The following is a 22,150-nucleotide window of genomic DNA, read 5'->3' on the forward strand; positions in this document are numbered from 1 at the left end:
TGGGTATGGGTTTCTGTGAGTGGATATGGGTTTCTGTGAGTGGATATGGGTTTCTGTGAGTGGATATGGGTTTCTGTGAGTGGATATGGGTTTCTGTGAGTGGGTATGGGTTTCTGTGAGTGGGTATGGGTTTCTGTGAGTGGGTATGGGTTTCTGTGAGTGCTCTCCACTGGATGTCAGTGGAATGTAAGTAAATTAGGTTGTATGCATACTTTACAAAATGTAAATATGTGTAAGCTAAGTAGGCCTGTGTGTGTGTGTGTGTGTGTGTGTAGACAGATGGGAGCAGTGTTGCTTTGGCTGTAGAAAGAGAAAGAGGGGGGCTCCTCCTATCCTCCCTCTGTTCTCTCTGTTTCTCCCTGACTCATTACCCTGGCGGCTCAGTCTTGGCTCTTCAGTCTGCTCTCCTGCTGCTGTTAATAAACCTGGAGGAGAGACAAATCAACGGGGAGGAACATTCGTTAGTACTGGAGCGCTCGCTGACACACACACGCACACACCTGCTCAGAAAGAGAAGGGGATCAGTGGGACAGAACAGAGTGAGGGCCCTGCTCACATCTTTCAATGCAAAAGAGAATAGAGCAAAAGTCAAGACACTGTAGGTGGATCCAACTGATCACTAAAACAGAACAGCAACACAGGTCTATCTCTGCTCACCTCTAGTTTGATGTATGGCCAGGTACACTGTACTGCAGAACTAAACATTAGGAAAGAAAAGGAGAAAAAAGAAGCACCAAACAGTCCTAACACAGCGTGCCATGACGTTGGGTTTGGATCAGTGCCTTAAGTCGTCCGCATGCTTCCCAGTTCCAAACAGGTTGTGCATATATTAGGACAACATTTTGTGACATTTTGTTCGTGTTGGACTTGGGCTGTTCGGGCACACCATTTTTTCTCTCTCTCTCTCCCGAGGCTAGTCGAAGTCGGAAGCCGAAGTCTACGTCCCCTTGTTGGCGATTGGTCAATAGTAGGGATTCTTCAATAAAGTGTCTGTTGTCATTTAACGAGAGATAACCCATCCTCATGCACATTCTTTCACTTGAGAAACACCAAACATCCCAGTCAGGTGCAACATTGCGAGACAAAGATCTCCTCGAGTGTATACTGGCTATGGGGTCTCAAAATGGACAAACAGTACTATTGACACTTTTTTCTCGTTTTTCAAGTGAAGGTCTTTTAAGGGAGTATGAGAGCACAATCGTTCGGTTCGCCTAGCGGTGCTCAGAGCCAGCCGACCTGAAGCATGCGGATGCCTTTAACGACTTGCTAAAGGAAAACGAGAGAGGGAGGGAAGGCGGGGAGGGTTATGGGGTGGATTAGTGCAAGCTAAACTCCTGCTACAGTACTGACCTCCTCCATCAGTCTATCCAGTTGACCTCCGTTCTCCCACAAACTGCGCTGGACCCAGTTGAGCACCTTATTGTAGAGCTTGCCGTTGCTGGGCAGGCTCAGGCTGTCTTCCAGCATTACTTCTAACTGTAGACAGACACAAGAGGAGACCAGTCAAAAATAGGTTAGAAAAAGCCATCTAGGATCAACCATGGCTAGGGTGTGCTTTGTTCATACCTCAAATCACAAGACACTGAATCATTATTGAACCATCATAGTCTAGCTGTTACAAAAAAATGTTGTGTTTCACCTCAAACTAGAGACCAATCAAAACCAGGAACTGGGAATTCCAAAGTACATTCTGCAGCACCGAAGGTAATACACTATCTAGGGTTGTGACAGTCAATGGAATTTTCAAAGACTGTTATTGGCCAGACAAATGACAGCAGTCACCGTAATAACTGTTTTTGTTGTTTTAAGACGCACATTTTCTATCCTCCTCCGCTCCTGGCCGCATGTGTGCCATAGAAATAGAATAGATAGAACGGGAAATCCCCATTCAAGTCAATGATGCCATAATGGGTGGACTGGCGCCCATTGCGATTGTACCCATAGGAGCAAAGCAGGAAGTAAAAGCAAGAAGTGTACCCATCAATCTGTGCTGTGATTTGGTGATTCAACTCAACTGACATTACAAAAATAACATCATTTGAATGAACATTCTACATTACCATGGAAATTATTGCATCACAATATCAGGCAGCCATTGCGAGTGTACCCATGAGTTTACCAGTCAAATTGGCAGGGTTAGAGGTTCCAGGCCTGTTGTCAATTGTTGTCCCTGATTGAGAATCATACTTAGGTAGCCTGGGTTTCACTTTTGGTTGGTGGGTGTTTGTTTTCCGTGTGAGTGTTTGGTCCACACGGTACTGTTTCGGTTTTCGTTCGTTCACTTTATTGTTAAGTATTTCAGTGTTCAGTTCGTTTCATTAAATATTACATCATGAACACTTACCACGCTGCGCTTTGGTCCGATCCTTCTTCCACCGACGACAACCCTTACACTACAACACCTTGCTTGTTACGGTTATTTTATTTTCATGGCTGTCTTCATCCATAACCGCTGGTTACACAGTGATTGTGCCAGCCCTAACAATAATGCAACTAACTGTATTTGAAAGCCCTGAGTAACAAGCTGCGTTAAACCCACATTAACCGATGCTTCATCACAGATAATCTAAATTAACGCATTTTGAGCCAGGATCAAATACTGTTTCTGTGTAAAAGCAAAAATGGGAGCTAATGATTTAGATACAAATGTCCACCAAGACATTAAATAATTGTACATATTGGGTGAGATTCAGAGGATGAACAATTTCCACTAAGATTATTTATTCATGTTTGTCCTCCAACGGAGCAATCAGTTGATGACTCCTAGACAAGATAAAGACCAGTATAACTACTGTAGCAGGGCTGCTCAATAGAGCAGGGACGATAAAACCGAAAATGACCAACACCGACATTGAGGGTTGGACATTAACACCCGCCACCCGTCAAATGTGAGTAGATTTTGTCATTGGTGGGTAAGAAGGTCTATTTCTCCAGCCACGTTGGCAGGTGATCACACAGAGCATTTGGGAACCGTTTTTTTTTTAAATCCAAAGGCCACATGTAGAAGTTAGTGGAATTATTAAGAAAGGCTACTAAAAAGTCTGACTTGGCCTTGTGTTTCTTGGCCAATTATATTGTTTAGTTCACAACCTAACGTTAGGTTGTTGTCAATGTTAGATTGAGTTTGCCGCAACGGTCTGCTGCTGGGAAGACATCAGTCAGATTTTTTTCATCACAGACAAGTGAGTGCCCAAGTTACCACGGTAACGGCCAGTCCCTCAAAGCGGCCGCTGAACATTTGTCTCAACTAATGATTGTGCTTGACTGAGCATGGATCACTCCTAAAAAAACGTTTATTTCTTATAATTAAAACACTCAAATATTCTGTTCTCCTCGATGTATTTGTGCCTCTACATTTCTACTTAGGAGCACATCATGTACTCCTTGTAAAACATGTCAGTGCAGAGCTCTGAACTATATGAATAAATGAGCTGTATCATTCAGCCTTTTGTGGCAGGGCAGGAACTTTGTTGAATCTTCATGTTCATTTGTAGAACTCCATCTGTTTTTACTATTGGATTTAAATGATTTATTTGAACATGTATTGGTTAAAAGACGCAGGTCACAAAAATGTACCCCATTACTTCTTACTAGTAATACATACAGTAATTTAGAAAAACAGAAAGCATGCTCATCTGTTGTTTTTATGGTCTCAAAAAACATTTTGGTGGTAAAATATCAGAGTGGCTGGTAGATTTTAAAATGTTAGTATTTATTATTTACCTGCCACAGTGGCTGGTGGACCAAAAAGTTCATTTCCCACCCTGCCGACATCACCTTCCTCTTACTAAAGCATTTTGTGCACGTCGGTAATTTTGCTACACAACGTTCCTGTAGATTGTTCTAAAACCATTATTTGGTCGACAGTAATAGCCTATGCATTATGATGATTCCTGCTATGAAAGTATCTGCCTGTCCCTGTTTCCCTGTCTGCTGCTGTGTGAGCGATCCACTCTCACTCCCTCTCCCCACTGTGTGCACTGAGGTGGGAGAGATGCATTCTGAGAAGAGAGATGCATTCTGATTGAGGGAAAAATAGTTTAACAGCTTTCTGTGAGTATATCATTTATTTCTCACCTCTTAATATTGAGTTCATGCCACCACCTTACATCCGGAGTAGGCGGTAGTATGGTTTTTATTAGAATATGGTTTTGATTAGAGGTCGACCGATTAATCGGCATGGCCGATTAATTAGGGCCAATTTCAAGTTTTCATAACAATCGGAAATCTGCATTTTTGGACGCAGATTATGGCTGATTACATTGCACTCCACGAGGAGACGGCGAGGCAGGCCACCTGTTACGTGAGTGCAGCAAGGAGCCAAGGTAAGGTGCTAGCTAGCATTAAACTTATCTTATAAAAATCAATCTTAACATAATCACTAGTTAACTACACATGGTTGATGATATTACTAGTTTATCTAGCTTGTCCTGCATTGCATATAATTAACGTGGTGCCTGTTAATTTATTATCGAATCGCATCCTACTTCGCCATCCCACTTCACCAAACGGGTGATGATTTAACAAGCGCATTCGTGAAAAAAGCACTGTCGTTGCACCAATGTGTACCTAACCATAAACATTAATGCCTTTCTTAAAATCAATACACAAGTATATGTTTTTTTAAACCTGCATATTTAGTTAAAATAAATTAATGTTAGCAGGCAATATTAACTAGGGAAATTGTGTCCCTTCTCTTGCGTTCAATGCAAGCAGAGTCAGGGTATATGCAGCAGTTCGGGCCGCCTGGCTCGTTGCGAACTGTGTGAAGACCATTTCTTCCCAACAAAGACCGTAATTAATTTTCCAGAATTGTACATAGTTATGACATTACATTGAAGGTTGTACAATGTAACAGGAATATTTAGACTGATGGATGTCGCCCGTTAGATAAAATACGGATCGGTTCTGTATTTCCTTAAAAGAATAAACGTTTTGTTTTCGAACTGATAGTTTCCGGATTTGACCATATTAATGGGGCGGCAGGGTGGCCTAGTGGTTAGAGCGTTGGACTAGTAGTAGTTAGTATTTGCAAGTTCAAACCCCCGAGCTGACAAGGTGCAAATCTGTTGTTCTGCCCCTGAACAGGCACTGTTCCTAGACCGTCATTGAAAATAAGAATTTGTTCTTAACTGACTTTCCTGGTTAAATAAAGGTAAAATAAAAAATGACCTAAGGCTCTTATTTCTGTGTGTTTATTGTATTATAATTAAGTCTATGATTTGATATTTGATAGAGCTGTCTGACTGAGCGGCGGTAGGCAGCAGTAAGCATTCAATCAAACAGCACTTTCCTGCGTTTGCCAGCAGCTCTTCGCTGTGTTTCAAGCATTGCGCTGTTTATGACTTCAAGACTATCAACTCCCGAGATGAGGCTGGCAATACTAAAGTACCTATAAGAACATCCAATAGTCAAAGGTCTATAGTCCTATAATTCCTATAATAACTACAACCTAAAACTTCTTACCTGGGAATATTGAAGACTCATGTTAAAAGGAACCACATCATGTTCTGAGCAAGGAACTGAAACGTTTACTGAAACTTTTACTTTTACTTTCTTCTCCAACACTTTGTTTTTGCAGTATTTCAACCAAATTCAACATGTTTCATTATTTATTTGAGACTAAATTGATTTTATTCATGCATTATATTAAGTTAAAATAAAATAATTCATTCAGTATTGTTGTAATTGTCATTCTTACAAATACATTTTTACAAATAAAAATCGGCCGATTAATCGGTAGTGGTTTTTTGGGGGGGGGTCCTCCAATAATCGGTATCGGCGTTGAGAAATCATAATCGGTCGACCTCTAGTTTTGATAGGTCCACGGAGCGTGATTAGCAGTGAATAGGCCTACACAAGTAGCCTACGTGTAGCGCGGGAAAGTTTTCTTCTAGACATTAGCCAAAATGTACTGATAGATATGCAAAAAGATGTCTTAAAATACTGTGAAGAGCTCCAAAACAAAAATCGCCCAGTTCAACTGCTCAACCCAGCATCATAACATATCTTCTCATATTCATTTTAGGACGCTTTGCCATGTAAGAATCTAAAGAAAGTACAACTGCATAAATGTCAATATTCTAAAGTCCAAGTTAAAAAGCTCAAATGTGGTGCTTAGAGGAGTTCCTCAAGACCTACGAAGTTAGCTACCGTACAGGCTTTTCCTGTGCTTTCTCAATCAAGTCCTCAGGGCCCACCAGTGCTTCCATATATTTGATGTATCCCAACACCAGCACACCTGGTTTCTAATGAATAGCAGATTGCTGATTAGTGGACTGTTCCTGGAGTTAGAATGGATCACATACTGTACATGGGCCGACAGGTGGACCCTGTAGACTGGGTTTAGAAAGTTTGCTGGGGACGGCTCACCTTGAGGCGGGGCAGTTTGAGGAAGTCCTCTTGCTCTGAGACCTCCAGCAGGTGTTCCTGGATGTAGGCGTCGATCTTGGCCAGCATGCGGCCATCTCCCATGCAGCTTGCAAAGTTACGGAAGGAGATGGCGGTCTGGGAATCCATCTTAGACAGCAGGTAGTCGCCACAGATCTGACCAATCAGAGAGAAGTGTGAAACTCTGACCATTGGGACTGCATTAAAAACGTACAATATGGAGTATCAGTAGTTGAAACAAGAGAAAGATCCTACCTGCTTGACTCGTTCCATCTTGAGCCTTTTGGCTGCAGAGTAGACCTCCTTAACCAATGCCTTATCCGCCTTCAACCTGTCAGACAGCAGACAACCATTAGTCAGTCAGACAGGTGAGGAGCATAGTGAAAGGTCTCCTGGGTCAGCAGAGCAGTGAAAGTCCTGGAAATTCTTAACAAAGCCTATGACTCTGCTCATTGCACAATGTGTATTAGAAGATGTATACTCACTGGGCAGTGTAGGCATAGTGTAGGGGTCAGAGGTCACGGTACTTACTGGGCAGTGTAGGCGTAGTTGAGCAGGATCTCCACAGCCTCTGGGTCCAGGTCTTCGAAGGTGACGTGGGACACGCCGTGAGCCTCGATGTCGCTGTTGAAGATCTCAAACAGATAGGGGCTACAGCAGGCCAGCACAGCACGGTGGGCCATCAACTCATGACCACACACCTACAAAGGACAAAAGGTCAGGGGTCAAACTATACAGATCCTTCTTTAGAGGTTATGTCAATGAAACAGAAACACATTTGAAAAAGAGAAAGTGTGAGTGTCAGGGAGACAGTGGATTTGAAGAGACAGATGAGTGTGGGGACTAGGGTTTGGCGATGTAGTCCTATCGTGATTATGTACCCATAAAACATTGTGATATATGACGCTGCCGCCCCTATTGCCCCTATGCAACTGGGCGAAAGATAATGTTGTTGAAAGCCTGGGCAGAGGCTAAGTGCAGGCAGTGTCAAATATTTTGTAATGTTCTTTTCTGGTAGAGGAACAGAACAGGTTTGTGTGTATTTGTCTGGTGTGCACATGACGGAGCAGTGACTGTCTGAGGAAAATACTGTTTTAACGTAGTGAGCTGGGTTATAGGACTACATCATGATGGAACAGGCTGTCTTAACATAGTGAGCTGGGTTATAGGACTACATCATGATGGAACAGGCTGTTTTAACGTAGTGAGCTGGGTTATAGGACTACATCATGATGGAACAGGCTGTCTTAATGTAGTGAGCTGGGTTATAGGACTACATCATGATGGAACAGGCTGTCTTAACATAGTGAGCTGGGTTATAGGACTACATCATGATGGAACAGGCTGTCTTAACGTAGTGAGCTAGGTTATAGGACTACATCATGATGGAACAGGCTGTCTTAACATAGTGAGCTGGGTTATAGGACTACATCATGATGGAGGCCAGGTTAGGAGGCCAGGTTATTGGCCATTAGGAGGCCAGGTTATTGGCCATTAGGAGGCCAGGTTATTGGCCATTAGGAGGCCAGGTTATTGGTCATTAGGAGGCCAGGTTATTGGCCATTGGGAGGCCAGGTTATTGGCCATTGGGAGGCCAGGTTAATGGCCATTGGGAGGCCAGGTTAATGGCCATTAGGAGGCCAGGTTATTGGCCATTAGGAGGCCAGGTTATTGGCCATTAGGAGGCCAGGTTATTGGCCATTGGGAGGCCAGGTTATTGGCCATTAGGAGGCCAGGTTATTGGCCATTAGGAGGCCAGGTTATTGGCCATTGGGAGGCCAGGTTATTGGCCATTAGGAGGCCAGGTTATTGGCCATTAGGAGGCCAGGTTATTGGCCATTTGGTTTTCAATCTTGCATTTGAGGGATTTTCCCAGCCCGCATGGGTCCTTTTCTTCTTAATAAGCTTAAACGTGTCATTAGATTGGAAACGCCGTAACATTCATTGTTTGATCGGGAAAAAGCCATGCTTAAAATGATGAAGGGTAACCTTCAGTCACATTCATAGCCTATCGAATGGAGAGAAGGGAATATAGGCTACGGTTTTTAAAATTGCGACACAAGATAGTTAAAGAGTATCCGTTATAAAAAATGTAATACATGGTTTAAACTATAGCCTAATGCCCATGCATACAACAGAGTGAGTTGTATGCATGTTTTCTGCCCTAGTGGGGACAAATGAAGACAGAGACAAATGGGGCAGGAAATGGTGGAAAGGCCCACTCAAAGAGGATGAGTGACATGAGTAGTCAGAAGAGAGAATAACTTCAGAACTAGCAGAACACACACACACACACTGGAAACCTGATGTCCTTTTAAAGAATATTGTTTAAAACAATGTCTAAAAATTTACTAAATCAAAAAAGGGTACTTTTGATATATTCATATTGTTATGTTAAACAAACAAATGTGATTTTTTTCCTCTTCAGAATCTGGACATACATAAGGAGTAGAATGACTCCACATGTTAAAACACACTATAAGGAGTAGAATGACTCCTCATGTTAAAGCACACTATAAGGAGTAGAATGACTCCTCATGTTAAAACACACTATAAGGAGTAGAATGACTCCTCATGTTAAAACACACTATAAGGTGTATAATGACTCCTCATGTTAAAGCACACTATAAGGTGTATAATGACTCCTCATGTTAAAGCACACTATAAGGAGTAGAATGACTCCTCATGTTAAAGCACACTATAAGGAGTAGAATGACTCCACATGTTAAAGCACACTATAAGGAGTAGAATGACTCCTCATGTTAAAGCACATTATAAGGAGTAGAATGACTCCTCATGTTAAAGCACACTATAAGGTGTATAATGACTCCTCATGTTAAAGCACACTATAAGGTGTATAATGACTCCTCATGTTAAAGCACACTATAACATGTTGTCTGCATCATGTACACTTCACACATCACAGGGTCTTACAGGAGGCATGTACACTTCACACATCACAGGGTCTTACAGGAGGCATGTACAGGTCTAAGAAAGGGCCTAAAATGGCCTCTTATAATAATAATAATAATAATGCTTTGTACAGCTCTAATCATTTGTATAGCGCTTTTCATTACAGAGTTATCTCAAAGCTCTCATAGCTTTATCATGATTTTCTCAGAAATGGTTTGTGAAACAAATGTAAAAAAGCAGATAAAAACATCCTTCCTCTCAATGAAATTTCTATGTGATAATTTCCAGAACAATCTGAGATACCAGACATATTTGTGGGTCTTCTGGAGTGGAATTGCCCCAATAAGAGCCACAAAATAAGAGCAAGAGAGGGATTGAGAGAGAGGATAGTAATGTAACCCGATCGCTCGCTCCTGAAGAAAAGTACTACAACATCATTATGACATCAACAGGAAACTGGATACTAAATATTGAACTCCTGTCCAATGAGATTTGATCTTAATTACTCCATCTAAATTTTCATTGTTTCTTTTTACACATCACACTAGCTTTACTGACAGGGAAATATCTAGCTTTGAGGATGGTGGATTAACCTATAGGATCAAACATGTGATTGGCTTTAGGACAACCGGTTTTGCCTAGCAAAGGAGTACAAGTTGTCAAGAGCTCTAATCTAGAAAAAAACCTCCGGCTCTGTATGTCACATCCTCCTACTCCCACTCCCCTTCACACTCCCCCTCTCCTCTCCTTCACTCTCCCGCTCCTTCACACTCCCCCTCTCCTCTCCTTCACTCTCCCGCTCCTTCACACTCCCCCTCTCCTCTCCTTCACACTCCCCCTCTCCTCTCCTTCACTCTCCCGCTCCTTCACACTCCCCCTCTCCTCTCCTCCACACTCCCCCTCCCCACCACACTCCCCCTCTCCTCTCCTTCACTCTCCCGCTCCTCCACACTCCCCCTCTCCTCTCCTTCACTCTCCCGCTCCTTCACACTCCCCCTCTCCTCTCCTTCACTCTCCCGCTCCTTCACACTCCCCCTCTCCTCTCCTTCACACTCCTCCTCTCCTTCACACTCCCCCTCCCCTTCACACTCCCCCTCTCCTCTCCTTCACTCTCCCGCTCCTTCACACTCCCCCTCTCCTCTCCTTCACTCTCCCGCTCCTTCACACTCCCCCTCTCCTCTCCTTCACTCTCCCGCTCCTTCACACTCCCCCTCTCCTCTCCTTCACACTCCTCCTCTCCTTCACACTCCCCCTCCCCTTCACACTCCCCCTCCCCTTCACTCTCCCGCTCCTTCACACTCCCCCTCTCCTCTCCTTCACACTCCTCCTCTCCTTCACACTCCCCCTCCCCTTCACACTCCCCCTCTCCTCTCCTTCACTCTCCCGCTCCTTCACACTCCCCCTCCCCTTCACTCTCCCGCTCCTTCACACTCCCCCTCTCCTCCCCTTCACACTCCCCCTCTCCTCTCCTTCACTCTCCCGCTCCTTCACACTCCCCCTCTCCTCTCCTTCACTCTCCCGCTCCTTCACACTCCCCCTCTCCTCTCCTTCACTCTCCCGCTCCTTCACACTCCCCCTCTCCTCTCCTTCACACTCCCCCTCCCCTTCACACTCCCCCTCTCCTCTCCTTCACTCTCCCGCTCCTTCACACTCCCCCTCCCCTTCACTCTCCCGCTCCTTCACACTCCCCCTCTCCTCTCCTTCACTCTCCCGCTCCTCCACACTCCCCCTCTCCTCTCCTTCACTCTCCCGCTCCTTCACACTCCCCCTCTCCTCTCCTTCACTCTCCCGCTCCTTCACACTCCCCCTCTCCTCTCCTTCACACTCCCCCTCCCCTTCACACTCCCCCTCTCCTCTCCTTCACTCTCCCGCTCCTTCACACTCCCCCTCTCCTCTCCTTCACTCTCCCGCTCCTTCACACTCCCCCTCTCCTCTCCTTCACTCTCCCGCTCCTTCACACTCCCCCTCTCCTCTCCTTCACACTCCTCCTCTCCTTCACACTCCCCCTCCCCTTCACACTCCCCCTCTCCTCTCCTTCACTCTCCCGCTCCTTCACACTCCCCCTCCCCTTCACTCTCCCGCTCCTTCACACTCCCCCTCTCCTCTCCTTCACACTCCTCCTCTCCTTCACACTCCCCCTCCCCTTCACACTCCCCCTCTCCTCTCCTTCACTCTCCCGCTCCTTCACACTCCCCCTCCCCTTCACTCTCCCGCTCCTTCACACTCCCCCTCTCCTCCCCTTCACACTCCCCCTCTCCTCTCCTTCACTCTCCCGCTCCTTCACACTCCCCCTCTCCTCTCCTTCACTCTCCCTCTCCTTCACACTCCCCCTCTCCTCTCCTTCACTCTCCCGCTCCTTCACACTCCCCCTCTCCTCTCCTTCACACTCCTCCTCTCCTTCACACTCCCCCTCCCCTTCACACTCCCCCTCTCCTCTCCTTCACACTCCCCCTCCCCTTCACTCTCCCGCTCCTTCACACTCCCCCTCTCCTCTCCTTCACTCTCCCGCTCCTTCACACTCCCCCTCTCCTCTCCTTCACTCTCCCGCTCCTTCACACTCCCCCTCTCCTCTCCTTCACTCTCCCGCTCCTTCACACTCCCCCTCTCCTCTCCTTCACACTCCTCCTCTCCTTCACACACCCCCTCCCCTTCACACTCCCCCTCTCCTCTCCTTCACTCTCCCGCTCCTTCACACTCCCCCTCCCCTTCACTCTCCCTCTCCTTCACACTCCCCCTCTCCTCTCCTTCACTCTCCCGCTCCTTCACACTCCCCCTCTCCTCTCCTTCACTCTCCCTCTCCTTCACACTCCCCCTCTCCTCTCCTTCACTCTCCCTCTCCTTCACACTCCCCCTCTCCTCTCCTTCACTCTCCCGCTCCTTCACACTCCCCCTCCCCTTCACTCTCCCGCTCCTTCACACTCCCCCTCTCCTCTCCTTCACACTCCTCCTCTCCTTCACACTCCCCCTCCCCTTCACACTCCCCCTCTCCTCTCCTTCACTCTCCCGCTCCTTCACACTCCCCCTCCCCTTCACTCTCCCGCTCCTTCACACTCCCCCTCTCCTCTCCTTCACTCTCCCGCTCCTTCACACTCCCCCTCTCCTCTCCTTCACTCTCCCTCACACTCCCCCTCTCCTCTCCTTCACTCTCCCTCTCCTTCACACTCCCCCTCTCCTCTCCTTCACTCTCCCGCTCCTTCACACTCCCCCTCCCCTTCACTCTCCCTCCCCTTCACTCTCCCTCCCCTTCACACTCCCACTCTCCCTCTCCTTCACACTCACAGGTGTCACAGGTGCTCTGATTATGATTTGCATTTTTTATTTGAATATCCTTCATTTAACCAGAAAGTCACATTGACATTTAGATCTCGTTTTCATGTGAGCCTTTGCCAAGGAGGATGAAAAGACAGAGAGAGATCTTCACGTACCTGCAGTCGCACGTCACAGAACTGTCCGCTCTTTCTCAGGGCGTTCATTTTGGCCACAGTGGAATCCAGGAAAGTCTCATCTTCAAAGATCAGATAACCGTTGGAAATCATCTTTACTGCTTAATGTTGGGGGCAGAGCCTGACGAGTGAGGGATGGAGGAGGAGGGGAGGAGGACATCACAGTAACATCTACATTTAGTTTTATTGTGACCAACTTTTTTTTATTTTGTTTTGTCATTTTCTTTCCCCCTAAAGTATGCCTCCCACCCCTTCCCATCCCACCCAGCAATGTTGCCCACCCATCAATCCCCTGAGTCTCCCCTTACACCCTCCCCCCACAACGACCAACGATGCTGGCATTGTTCATAATAACTTGTTTAATTAATTCATAATCACAATGAGGATTTGGATTAGGCACATGTGCATTGTGTGTGTGTAATCTGCCTCATGCATTAGTAATAATTGCCTTACCTAATACAGAATGACGTAACTCCGGGGACTGTTACTGGTACCAGTAGACCAACAGGGGACGATGGGAGAGAAGACAAAGACAAAGTAGACAGAGACCACAAGGGAACCCAAGTCTTCTCTACCAGCGGAGGAGGAGGGGTGGGGGCAATGCCAGTCGTCCAGAGGGGTGTGAGCCGGGGGGAGCCGCACCGATGCAAACTATCAGGCTTGAAGCGACTGTAATCAAGTCCTCAGGATCCCGTTGGCTATAGAGTCAAACTTTTTCTGTGTTGGTCGTGCATTATAACCTGGAGAAGAGAGAGTAGTGACAACAGAGGAGAGAGAGAGGAGGGACAGGAGAGGAGAGAGAGGAAAGAAAGAGAGGAGAGACAAGAGAGAGAGAGAGAGAGAGAGAGAGAGAGGAGAGAGAGTAGGGACAAGAGAAGAGGAGGGACAGGAGGAGAGAGAGAGGAAAGAAAGAGAGGAGAGACAAGAGGAGAGAGAGTAGGGACAAGAGAAGAGAGACAGGAGAGAGAGAGAGAGAGAGAGGAGAGAGAGTAGGGACAAGAGAAGAGGGACAGGAGGAGAGAGAGGAGGACCGAGAATACATTTGTCAACTAGATTACACAAAACTGCAGTGCACACAGAGAGATAGAATAGCAACCACTGGCTTGAAATTAAACTAACATTTAATTACTTGAATTCAAAAATAAAGTATGATCAGAGCACGAAGGTCTGAAGTCAACCCACGTGTTGAAACCGGCCTCATGGCATCTCCACTAGGCAGGCAGACTGACCCTCGCAGTCAAGCAGCACACTGACAGTCCAGTCACTAAAATAGTCCCTCAGTAGCATTAAGCCCCTCCCTCCCCTTTCCCACTCCTTCAGTGTCCCTCTCTCAAGTCTTTTCCAGGCATGTGGCCTTTTGTAGTAAGGCCTGCCCCCTCAGATCCCTGCCATGCCCCCTCTACTACGTGCCCACCAGCCCAGCCCAGCCACCAGCTCCTAATCAGTCTCAAACTGCCCCTCAGATCCCTGCCCTGCCCCCTCTACTACGTGCCAACCAGCCCAGCCACCAGCTCCTAATCAGACTCAAACTAGCCCTCTTCCAAGCATACCCAATGTCTTAAGACATGTCTTGACCCTGTTACAGTTCTCACCTAGCTGGCACGCCTTCGGATCCACAAACTCCCGCTGCAGGACCCTCACCAATCAAAATCCATCATTAAGGCCACACCCACAAGACCACAACCCAAACCATTAACTGTCCTCCATTTTATGCAGGGCCTAAAATTTACTTTTGGGTCCACCAGCCACTCAGATTTTTTTTTTTACCAGACAAAATATTTTTGGGCCACGCTTACAGAAAAAAAACAACGGATGCTTTGTAATGTTTCGAAAACAAGAAATGTATTAGTAAGACGTACCGTGGTATATCGCTACATTTAATTTTTAGTGACCTGAGTCTTTTAATCAAAATATCAGATGAAAACATTTTCAGCTGCCCCTTTAAGGGCGGGAGGTTACCGTGGTAACCGTGCCACTGGAACCCTGTCACTGTGTGTGAGATTTGGCATCTGACTATGGCCTGTCACTATCAGTTGAAGCAGCAGACCCAAACTAATGTTGAAACACAACAGAGCTTGTGAACAAAAACAATGTGCATAGCCAAGAAACATGAGGACAATGTCTCACTTTGTAGACTTTTGAGTAAATTAGACCAACTTTAATGCCTGTTTACAGCTCCTCCAAAAATAAATCCATCAGCACTTCATTCATTGCGCACAGCTTCCCACTAGGCAGTGCTTCTGCGCGAGGTGGGATATAAGATTCATATTTCTTTGTGCGATTAGCAGCCATGAAACAAAACAGCAGAAATACTTTGAAAACAACATACAACATGTAGCACTCTTCTAACCTTAACTCACATACTATTATTCACAAATATAACGCTCTGATTGTAGAGCCCTGCCAAGTGACCACCCGCCAATGTGGCTGGTGAAATAGACATCTACACGCATTTGTCGGGTGTTCATGCCTTTGCATTACAACAGCTATGCTATTGAGTGGACTGGAGACATACAGCTGAGGCGGACTACCAAGCTGTTATTCCACCTCTCAGTATGAATTAATCAAGGGTTTCCCAAACTCGGTCCTGGGTGTCCTAGACGATAGATCACAGGAATTCTAATGGTTTTATCACAGTGGAGACGTGGAAGGGGAGGGAGCGTAGAAGCTGCTACATATTAAAATTAGAGGTCGACCGATTATGATTTTTCAACGCTAATACCGATTATTGGAGGACCCCAAAAAGCCGATACCGATTAATCGGACGATTTGTAAAAATGTATTTGTAAGAATGACAATTACAACAACACTGAATTAACACTTATTTTAACTTAATATAATACATCAATAAAATCAATTTAGCCTCAAATAAATATTGAAACATGTTCAATTTGGTTTAAATAATGCAAAAACACAGTGTTGGAGAAGAAAGTAAAAGTGCAATATGTGCCATGTAAAAAAGCTAACGTTTAAGTTCCTTGCTCAGAACATGAGAACATATGAAAGCTGGTGGTTCCTTTTAACATGAGTCTTCAATATTCCAAGGTAAGAAGTTTTAGGTTGTAGTTATTATGGGAATTATAGGACTATTTCTCTCTATATCATTTGTATTTCATTAACCTTTGACTATTGGATGTTCTTATAGGCACTTTAGTATTGCCAGTGTAACAGTATAGCTTCCGTCCCTCTCCTCGCTCCTACCTGGGCTCGAACCAGGAACACAATGACAACAGCCACCCTCGAAGCAGCGTTACCCATGCAGAGCAAGGGGAACAACTACTTCAAGTCTCAGAGCGAGTGACGTCACCGATTGAAACTCTATTAGCGCGCATCCCGCTAACTAGCTAGCCATTTCACATCGGTTACACCAGCTTAATCTCGGGAGTTGATAGGCTTGAAGTCATAAACAGCGTAATGCTTGAAGCATTGCGAAGAGCTGCTGACAAACACACGAAAGTGCTGTTTGAATGAATGCTTACGAGCCTGCTGGTGCATACCATCACTCAGTCAGACTGCTCTATCAAATCATAGACTTAATTATAACATAATAAACACACAGAAATACGAGACTTTGGTCATTAAAATAAATGGTAGAACCCGGAAACTATAATTTCGAAAACAAAACGTTTATTCTTTCGGTGAAATACGGAACCGTTCCGTATTTTATCTAACGTATGGCATCCCTAAGTTTAAATATTGCTGTTACATTGTACAACCTTCAATGTTAAGTCATAATTATGTACAATTCTGGCAAATTAATTACGGCCTTTGTTAGGAATAAATGGACACATTTGCCCTAATTATAATAAATCAATGTTAGCAAGCAATATTAACTAAATATGCAGGTTTAAAAATATATACTTGTGTATTGATTTTAAAGAAAGGCATTGAAAATAAGGCCGTCATTGAAAATAAGAACGTGTTCTTAACTGACTTGCCTAGTTAAATAAAGGTGAAAAAATATATATATTTTTTTTAATCGGCAAATTGTGGTGTCCAAAAATACCGATTGCTATGAAAATTTGAAATCGGCCCTAATTAAATCGGCCATTAAGATTAATCGGTCAACCTCTAATTGAAACCACACACAACAGCAGGAGAAGGGAGAACGAGGGCTGGTCATGAGTGCTAGTGCTGAGTGCACACACAAGCTACCTTCCTTGCCAAATGACAACAGTTTTATCACAAACTCAAAATGGACTGGTTTATTGAAGTAGAAAAATATGTGTTCCAACAACAAGCTTCAGTTTTAGAATAATTGTGTCCAGTCAATGTTTTGCTTACATGCTGACCACACCACTCGCGTTGCAAAATAAATGTACACATACATATTATTCAATCATTGCACCCACACTCGCGTCTGCGTAGCCTACTATAAAATAGGTGTCTTGAGTGCGATAAGGGCTCTGGAAATCAGCGTCAGCATCTCGTCTGCTAAATGACCAAAACAAGGCTATGCAGCAAAAGGCTTCTACAAGCCACTGCTGAGGTTACTGTCTTTTTAAAGATTGTGTTCTACGATAAAATATAACCCAGCGATGTTATGATTTCAATAAATTAATCTCCAATGGCACTTGCTTTTTAATTGACTGAATATTCACTGAGTGTACAAAACATTGGGAACACACCCTTTTACCACCAGAACAGCCTCAGTTCATTGGGGGCATGGACTCCACAAGGTGTCGAAAGCGTTCCACAGGGATGCTGGCCCATGTTGACCCCAATGCTTCCCACAGTTGTGTCAAGTTAGCTGGATGTCCTTTGGGTGGTGGACCATTCATGATACACAGGAAACTGTTGAGCTCGAACAACCCAGTAGCGTTGCAGTTCTTGACACACTCAAACCGGTGCGCAAGACACCTATTAGCATACCCCCTTCAAAGTGACTTAAATATTTTGTGTTGCTGCATTCACCCTCTGAATGGCACACATACACCATCCATGTCTCAAGTCTTAAAAATACTTATTTAACCTGTCTCCTCCCCTTCATCTACACTGACTGAAGTGGATTTAACAAGTGACATCAATGAGGGATCACAGCTTTCACCTGGATTCACCTGGTCAGTCTATGTCATAGAAAGAGTCCCTAATGTTTCCTACACTCAGTGTATATGGGCCATTTTAGCTATTAGGATCTGTTATCTGTAATGGTAATGATACATTTATCATTGTTGTGCAGTCGGCACAGGCCTAAAGAGAAATAAAAATCATGTGAGTACTCGGAACAGTCAAAAAAATATGTCAAAATGCCCATATTAGGAAGAACCAGTCACCATTCCAGGGAATCTGGATATGTGTGGGGTATGTGAGATTCATTAGGCAACATGGAACTGCACTTTCTATTTTAACGGAGTGCATGCAATGTTATAGCCAACCTAACTGTAATGTTATAGCCAACCTAACTGTAATGTTATGGCCAACCTAACTGTAATGTTATGGCCAACCTAACTGTAATGTTATGGCCAACCTAACTGTAATGTTATAGCCAACCTAACTGTAATGTTATAGCCAACCTAAGTGTAATGTTATAGCCAACCTAAGTGTAATGTTATAGCCAACCTAAGTGTAATGTTATAGCCAACCTAAGTGTAATGTTATAGCCAACCTAAGTGTAATGTTATAGCCAACCTAACTGTAATGTTATAGCCAACCCAAGTGTAATGTTATGGCCAACCCAACTGTAATGTTATAGCCAACCTAAGTGTAATGTTATGGCCAACCTAACTGTAATGTTATAGCCAACCTAACTGTAATGTTATAGCCAACCTAACTGTAATGTTATAGCCAACCTAACTGTAATGTTATAGCCAACCTAAGTGTAATGTTATAGCCAACCTAAGTGTAATGTTATAGCCAACCTAAGTGTAATGTTATAGCCAACCTAAGTGTAATGTTATAGCCAACCTAACTGTAATGTTATAGCCAACCCAAGTGTAATGTTATGGCCAACCCAACTGTAATGTTATAGCCAACCTAAGTGTAATGTTATGGCCAACCTAACTGTAATGTTATAGCCAACCTAACTGTAATGTTATAGCCAACCTAACTGTAATGTTATAGCCAACCTAACTGTAATGTTATAGCCAATCTAACCTAACTGCTGTCACTGGTGCTGACAACTATGGTGCTCAACAAGTCGCGTTGAGTGTTGTGTGTCTGACTGTCCACCTCTTCAGGAACCACCACTTCACACTTAAAACCGCCATTAAGACCATGTGTGAAAGCCTTTTCTGAAGCCTCAGCTGGTTGTGTGTGAGACTTTCCTCCTCTCCAGGAACCACCACAGCAGACAACAGTTGTATGTGACACCAGTTATCAGTGAAGATGCACCATTGATTCCCACTATCATGGCAGACCGAAGAAAAGCCGTAAAAGCCTCTGGGTCGACATCGGCGGTGTAGCCACAAGCCAGCCATGGCCATTTGAGTCGATAGGGCTTAAAACGATCACACTCGGGGGAATGGAATAATCCTTTATGTTAAACATAAACGCCTTATTCTGCGCTTCTCTGCTCTGGCTAGACGGATGGAGCTGAGCTGAGCTCCCAGTCCCAGAATCTAATCTTAGACCTGAGATTTATAGAAGTAGCCAGTCAGCCTTGTGGTGAATCCTATCCGACTCTCCTATCACACTGGGCCTTCATTCAACAAAGCCGCTTTTGAGTGTAACTAAACCATAGGGCAAAAAAAAACAACAGGCTTAATCTGTTGGTTTCTTGGCAACAGAGCACAGGGAGGTAAATGATAGATGATCGTACTGGGAAGACCTGGTTGGATCAGCTTTATGACCTGTGTCTGCCTGTGGCTGTGTGGTCCACTTGGTTAGCTGATTACCAGCAATATCTGCTATCACTTGCCTAGCGCCCTATAAAACGAGGACGGAATCACAGAATTCAGACATTAAAAAGGAATTCAACAATATTCCAAAATGAAAATCAACTAAAAGTATTGAACTTTATTAGAACATTCATTAAAGGCCCAGTGCAGGAAAAAGCGTGATTTTTCTGTGTTTTATATATATTTCAACACTATGAGGAGGATGGAATAATACTGTGAAATTGATCATGCCCTTTTAGTGTAAGAGTTTTTAAAAAGACCACTTAAAATGTCTGCCTGTTTTGATGGAGATAAAACCAGCTGCATTGGACCTTTAATTTACCCAAGATTATCAGAAGACATGAACAAAACGCATCAGTGATTCATATTTTCCTTAAACTTTCCGAAGAGGCAACGAAATGCCCTGTCTGTGTGGTTTTCACGTTTGTCTGCTACTTTGTGTAGCCTTTAGCGATGATGCTAATGCAATGACAACCATTTTCTGATTGATGGAAAGGCTTTCCAAAAACCTTCTCAATGAAATGCTAACTACAAAGTAGCTCATGTCTACCTGGCAGAATGATATCATGATTATTTACATCAATCCAGTAGCCATTTGTTTCACAAACTCTGCAATCAAATGAGCGCCACAGAAACATCGCTAACCAAACCGTTTCTGGCGGGTGTGCACTTGAATTAAAGGGTGACTGCCCCAGACCTCAAAAGTGGTCTCCTGGTGTGGTTTAAGAATTGTTGTAGACTTAGAACATCTAACTTTGTGGTTTTCCTATTACAAATGTGGTGATTGAAAGCGAAAACCTGAAAAACAAACTAGGAAAAACTAAAACCTGGAAAAACAAAACTGGAGAAAACTGAATTTGGGGAAGAACTAAATGGAATCAGGTCAAATAAACAGATTTCATGATGGCGTTTTAGAGCTACTAAGAAAGACCTTCCTCTTCCTGAAGCATTATGCACATGTCGGTACGTTCCTGTAGATCGTTCTAAAACCATTATTTGTTCGACAGTAATAGCCTATGCATTATGATGATTCCTGCTATGAAAGTATCTGCCTGTCCCTGTTTCCCTGTCTGCTGCTGTGTGAGCGATCCACTCTCACTCCCTCTCCCCACTGTGTGCACAGAGGTGAGAGAGATGCATTCTGAGAAGCACAAACATTCCTCAGAATGCAATTGTGGGAAAAATACAGTTGTTTTCAAAGCAACTACTATTGTTCTAGTTACAGAGAGGAGAGTCACAGCGTTCTGTGAGTATACAGTTGAAGTCGGAAGTTTACATACACCTTAGTCAAATACATTTAAACTCAGTTTTTCACAATTCCTGACATTTAATCCAAGTAAAAATTCCCTGTCTTAGGTCAGTTAGGATCACCACTTTATTTGAATTATGTGAAATTTCAGAATAATAGTAGAGATAATTATTTATTTCAGCTTTTATTCCTTACATCACATTCCCAGTGGGTCAGAAGTTTACATACACTCAATTAGTATCTGGTAGCATTGCCTTTAAATTGTTTAACTTGGGTCAAACGTTGCGGGTAGCCTTCCCCAAGCTTCCCACAATAAATTGGGTGAATTTTGGGGCATTCCTCCTGACAGAGCTGGTGTAACTGAGTCAGATTTGTAGGCCTCCTTGCTCGAACACGCTTTTTCAGTTCTGCCCACAAATTTTCAATAAAATTGAGGTCAGGATTTTGTGATGGCCACTCCAATACCTTGACTTTGTTGTCCTTAAGCCATTTTGCCACAACTTTGGAAGTATGCCTGGGGTTACTGTCCATTTGGAAGACCCATTTGCGACCAAGCTTTATCTTCCTGACTGATATCTTGAGATGTTGCTTCAATATATCCACATCATTTTCCATCCTCATGATGCCATCTATTTTGTGAAGTGCACCAGTCCCTCCTGCAGAAAAGCACCCCCACAACATGATGCTGCCACCCCAGTGCTTCACGGTTGGGATGGTGTTCTTCAGCTTGCAAGCCTCCCCTTTTTTCCTCCAAACATATGATGGTCATTATGGCCATCAGACCAGAGGACATTTCTCCAAAAAGTACAATCTTTGTCCCCGTGTGCAGTTGCAAACCATAGTCTGGCTTTTTATGGCGGTTTTGGAGCAGTGGCTTCTTCCTTGCTGACCAGCCTTTCAGGTTATGTCGATATAGAACTTGTTTTACTATCGGTACTTTTGTACCCGTTTCCTACAGCATCTTCACAAGGTCCTTTGCTGTTGTTCTGGGATTGATTTGCACTTTTTGCACCAAAGTACGTTCATCTCTAGGAGACAGAACGCGTCTCCCTCCTTAGCAGTATGACGGCTGCATGGTCCCATGGTGTTTATATTTGCGTACTATTGTTTGTACAGATGAACATGGTACCTTCAGGCGTTTGGAAATTGCTCCCAAGGATGAGCCAGACTAGTGGAGGTCTACAATTTGAGGTCTTGGCTGATTAATTTTGATTTTCCCATGATGTCAAGCAAAGAGGCACTGAGTTTGGAGGTAGGCCTTGAAATACATCCACAGGTACACCTCCAATTGACTCAAATTATGCCAATTAGCCTATCAG

At 44.3% G+C, this 22,150-nt stretch overlaps 1 protein-coding gene across 2 annotated transcripts in view; it reads right to left on the reverse strand.

Moving 5' to 3' along the window:
- LOC139409504 (influenza virus NS1A binding protein a) overlaps positions 1-22,150 on the reverse strand; it is a 49,306-nt gene that overhangs the window by 8,397 nt on the left and 18,759 nt on the right. For both annotated transcript variants that reach the window (XM_071154758.1, XM_071154757.1), the window contains exons 2-7: positions 13,200-13,486; positions 12,729-12,867; positions 6,922-7,091; positions 6,646-6,721; positions 6,373-6,546; positions 1,351-1,476 (exon numbers count right to left, since the gene is read on the reverse strand). In XM_071154758.1, the coding sequence (XP_071010859.1) occupies positions 1,351-1,476; positions 6,373-6,546; positions 6,646-6,721; positions 6,922-7,091; positions 12,729-12,839 (657 nt within the window). In that variant the 5' untranslated portion in view covers positions 12,840-12,867; positions 13,200-13,486. The remainder of the gene's footprint in view (positions 1-1,350; positions 1,477-6,372; positions 6,547-6,645; positions 6,722-6,921; positions 7,092-12,728; positions 12,868-13,199; positions 13,487-22,150) is intronic.

This window comes from Oncorhynchus clarkii, chromosome 5, assembly GCF_045791955.1.
Source record: "Oncorhynchus clarkii lewisi isolate Uvic-CL-2024 chromosome 5, UVic_Ocla_1.0, whole genome shotgun sequence".
Classification (NCBI taxonomy): Eukaryota; Metazoa; Chordata; class Actinopteri; order Salmoniformes; family Salmonidae; genus Oncorhynchus; species Oncorhynchus clarkii.